General features: G+C 35.9%; 1 protein-coding gene across 3 annotated transcripts; it reads left to right on the top strand.

Annotated features, from left to right (window-relative positions):
* The first annotated feature begins 423 nt into the window (after nt 1-423).
* LOC111367583 (O-fucosyltransferase 16-like) lies at nt 424-3,380 on the top strand. 3 transcript variants are annotated; one of them, XR_002697842.1, is made up of 5 exons: nt 424-891; nt 1,337-1,439; nt 1,974-2,305; nt 2,389-2,893; nt 3,027-3,380. XR_002697842.1 is itself a non-coding variant. In XM_022988534.1 (4 exons), exons 1-4 carry the CDS (start codon nt 716-718, stop codon nt 2,834-2,836), a joined length of 1,059 nt encoding a protein of 352 aa, XP_022844302.1. In that variant the 5' UTR covers nt 424-715; the 3' UTR covers nt 2,837-3,380. The 3 variants fall into 3 exon arrangements, 1 of the variants encoding a protein (XP_022844302.1); XR_002697843.1 differs by having other exon boundaries at nt 2,389-2,897; XM_022988534.1 differs by having other exon boundaries at nt 2,389-3,380.
* Nucleotides 3,381-3,582: the final 202 nt, after the last annotated feature.

The raw sequence follows: 3,582 nt of genomic DNA, 5'->3' as shown, positions 1-3,582 counted from the left end.
TAATTTAGGTTCAATTGCTAGGATGATATTATTGTTGCTGAATTATTTTTATTTTACCAGTTGAAGTTGGCCGAACCACTTAGCGATATATGACCTTTGTTGTAATATGACCCGGGGTTCAAGTTTGTTTCTAGATAAATTCCAACCTTTTATGCCTTATCTTCGGTTCTATCCTCTGTAGCACGGACACTTTAACTAGGGTAGCGTGTTCATGTCCGATACCGACACTCCTTGAACACTCTACCTTAATATTTTCCCTTTTTATTAAAAATATTATATATTTTTAACTCAAAATTATTAGTAAATAACAAATATGTACTCATATTTGAAAAATTTCAACTAGAAAAATTAGTAACAAGTATAAAACTAAATTTATACTATATAAATAAAGAATTTTAAACAGTTTAATCAACTTGTCATGCCAGTACTTTGTTGAAAAATTGCATGTTAACGATACGTGTCGGACACACTTTTCTCAGTTGTTTGTGCCGGTGTATCATAGGTTCTACCCATATCTTATAGATGGGCAGAAGGAGAAATTATGCCTAGTTCTATTACATTTGAACAAGTAATATATTGCAGCTGAAACCTAGTTCTAAGGATAAGAATTTATTGAACTTCTCTGCTATATCTTTTGCTTCTAGTTTGGCCTTGCTCCAAAGTATTTTTGTTCAAAGCCAGTAACTAGTAGATGCCATTCTCGTGACAGGCTGTTATGTTGACCAAATTTGACTACAGACTTGCAAATAAGCTGGAGACCGATTTGCAAAAGCTTAGGTGCAGAGTCAACTACCATGCACTGAAGTTCACTGACCCTATCCTTGAAATGGGTGCGAAGTTAGTTCAGCGAATGAGGATGAATACTAAGCATTATATTGCTCTTCATCTGAGGTACTGAAATGAAATTTTATGTTTTTCTGATTTCTAGTTCTCTCCATCCGCTTCTTTTCTTATCTATAAGCAAGACAGTGTTATTGTTGGTGCATGTCAAAAACTGGTATGATTTTATCAGGATTCTTTTATTGAACTCATCTTATAGCACTGCTGTCTGCAAGTTGTCTGTTCTCATTCGCAGGCTGCTAGTTGACAAGATCTTAAATCTTAATAGTGATTTTGGTGAAATATGACATGAATCGATAGGATGTTATGTCTTGAATTCTTGATCTCTTTGTCTATGTCAACCTTTTAGTTCTTTAGGTTCTTACATGTTTTGCTGTTAGATAATTTGTGGTAACACGGAGTTCGTTCAAACTTCCTTTTTTAATGCATTTTATATGTTCATTCTTGCTATCAAGAGGAGAGAGTATCCTCATGTTAGAATGCTTGCTCTTTACAGGTTTGAACCTGATATGCTTGCATTCTCAGGATGCTATTATGGAGGAGGAGACAAGGAAAAGATAGAACTTGGTAAAATTCGGAGGAGGTGGAAAACATTACATGTAAGCCTTCACATTTTAGTATTTAGTTCAATATGTTGAAAACCTAAATAGGAAGTCTTGACGATGATATTTATTTGGAAAACCATGACTGGTTGACAATGTAGGTTGTATTTGTTCCACTTTTAACCTTCACAATTTCTTGTAGGGCTTTACCTTTTTCCTCTCCAGTATTTCATTGTTGTGGAAGGAGGGAGGGGGAGTATTTGGTTCTGTATTCCAATTCTGGACATTATATGTTTAAGATATTCATTTATGGGAAGATTTTCAAGGTGTTCGTGTAAATAGTTGAGACTACCAAGAAAATGACCGTAACTGTGTAGTCAAAGTTAAGAGTCATCCAAAATGAAGTCTGCTTCTGATTCCACATAGAAATTCGAATTATATTTTATCAAGTTACAGAGCAGATATTGTGTCTGTTTCCTTATGTGTAAGCAGAGGAAACAAAACCATTTCTAGTTTTCAATTGCTCGTAGAAACTTGATGTTGACAGCAAATATGAAGCATAGCTAAGATCTATTGTTGATTAATTTACAGATCAGTAATCCAGATAAGGGGAGGAGGCAAGGAAGATGCCCTCTTACTCCTGAGGAAGTAGGCCTGATGCTGAGAGCACTTGGTTATGGTAGAGATACTCATATTTATGTGGCATCTGGAGAAGTCTATGGAGGGGAAGAGACGTTAGCCCCATTAAAGGCACATTTCCCCAACTTCTATTCAAAAGAAACTATATCCAGAAAGCAAGAGTTGGAACCTTTTTCTGCCTTTTCTTCCCGTATGGCTGCCCTAGATTTTATAGTGTGTGATGAAAGTGATGTATTTGTTACCAATAACAATGGTAATATGGCAAAAATATTAGCAGGACGCAGGTATGCTTGATTTATATACAAAACATCTTGTAGAATTTGTTGTCTTGAGTGCTCACTAATGTATCTATACCTCTTGATTACAGGAGATACTTTGGACACAAACCTACCATCCGCCCTAATGCCAAGAACCTGTACAGGCTGTTCTTAAACAGAAATAACACGACTTGGGGAGAGTTTGCCTCTAAAGTTCGTACGTTTCAAAAAGGTTTCATGGGAAAGCCAAGAGAGGTAAGACCAGGCAGGGGTGAGTTTCATGAAAACCCATCTTCCTGCATTTGTGAAGATTCTAACGCCATAGCAAAGATGGATATGGGTCTGCTAAAGCGCGGAAAGGGATATATCACCACTAAGAATGACACAGATACAACGTCTGAAAGTCAAAATATGGGTGATGACCCGGACTGGTCTGATCCTGAAGACGATGAAGATCTAAGTAATGAGCAAGGAAAAGTTTTGTATAATCAAACAAGTTTGGACTATGATGCTTTGATGTCTGAAGAACCTGAGTTGGACGAGTTGCTTTCAGATTGAATGAAGATTCTTGGCATGTACAGAGATTTTATTCTTGCTGAATTTTGGCTTATGCTTGTAAGTAAGTCAAAACTTCTAAGTTATTTTGCCAAACATGGTTTTCAAAGTTACTTTTAAACCTTTCCAGAAAAGTAACTTTGAATCAGGCCAAACATGCAATATCTGCCGGAATTTGCTTTTTTCTTCTCAGAGTTTCGGTATCAGGAGCTCCCGAAGACTGAACTCTGGCTCGAGTCGAAAGGCAATCTTTGATGAACATGAAGATGGATTTTGTAACTGAGGTTGTTACTAATAGAACATAGCAAAAATGTATTGGAAACTCGTGCAGCCAGTTTGATTACTTAGTAGTGAGACTTGGACACTTCTTGTTTTGAGATGGTTTTGTATAGTTCTCTGTTTTAAGGGTTTATTGACAGAAGGTTTGTTTCCTGTCAGAGGGCAGAGAACCCTTGAATTTATATGTAGAATTAAATATAGGTTTTTTGGAGGACTGTGTAAATTATTTTATTTATAACTCAAGAATTGAAATGCTTTTCCATTATTATATCATAATATTAGATAGTGTAAGTTATAAATTTTATCTTTTTATTTTCTTTTGTCTGAAATTTTGTTACAATCGCATCTAATATTAACGACCAAATGTACTTTAGAAGAGAAGTACTTGGTGTACAGACAGGGGCTATCGACACCTCACAATGTGGGGTTAATTTTTGGCCATTTTTTATTTTGGTCGAGCCAAGTGTTAT

This window comes from Olea europaea, chromosome 18, assembly GCF_002742605.1.
Source record: "Olea europaea var. sylvestris chromosome 18, O_europaea_v1, whole genome shotgun sequence".
Classification (NCBI taxonomy): Eukaryota; Viridiplantae; Streptophyta; class Magnoliopsida; order Lamiales; family Oleaceae; genus Olea; species Olea europaea.
The sequence above is the reverse complement of the archived record's forward strand: the minus strand, read 5'-3'. Positions and strand labels throughout refer to the sequence as shown.

Excerpts from the sequence above, each read along its gene's own strand:
- LOC111367583 (XM_022988534.1), top strand. The coding sequence starts at position 716 with ATGTTGACCAAATTTGACTACAGACTTGCAAATAAGCTGGAGACCGAT. Across the intron at positions 892-1,336 it reads TATATTGCTCTTCATCTGAG|GTTTGAACCTGATATGCTTG; the intron begins GTACTGAAATGA and ends TGCTCTTTACAG. Across the intron at positions 1,440-1,973 it reads GGAGGTGGAAAACATTACAT|ATCAGTAATCCAGATAAGGG; the intron begins GTAAGCCTTCAC and ends ATTAATTTACAG.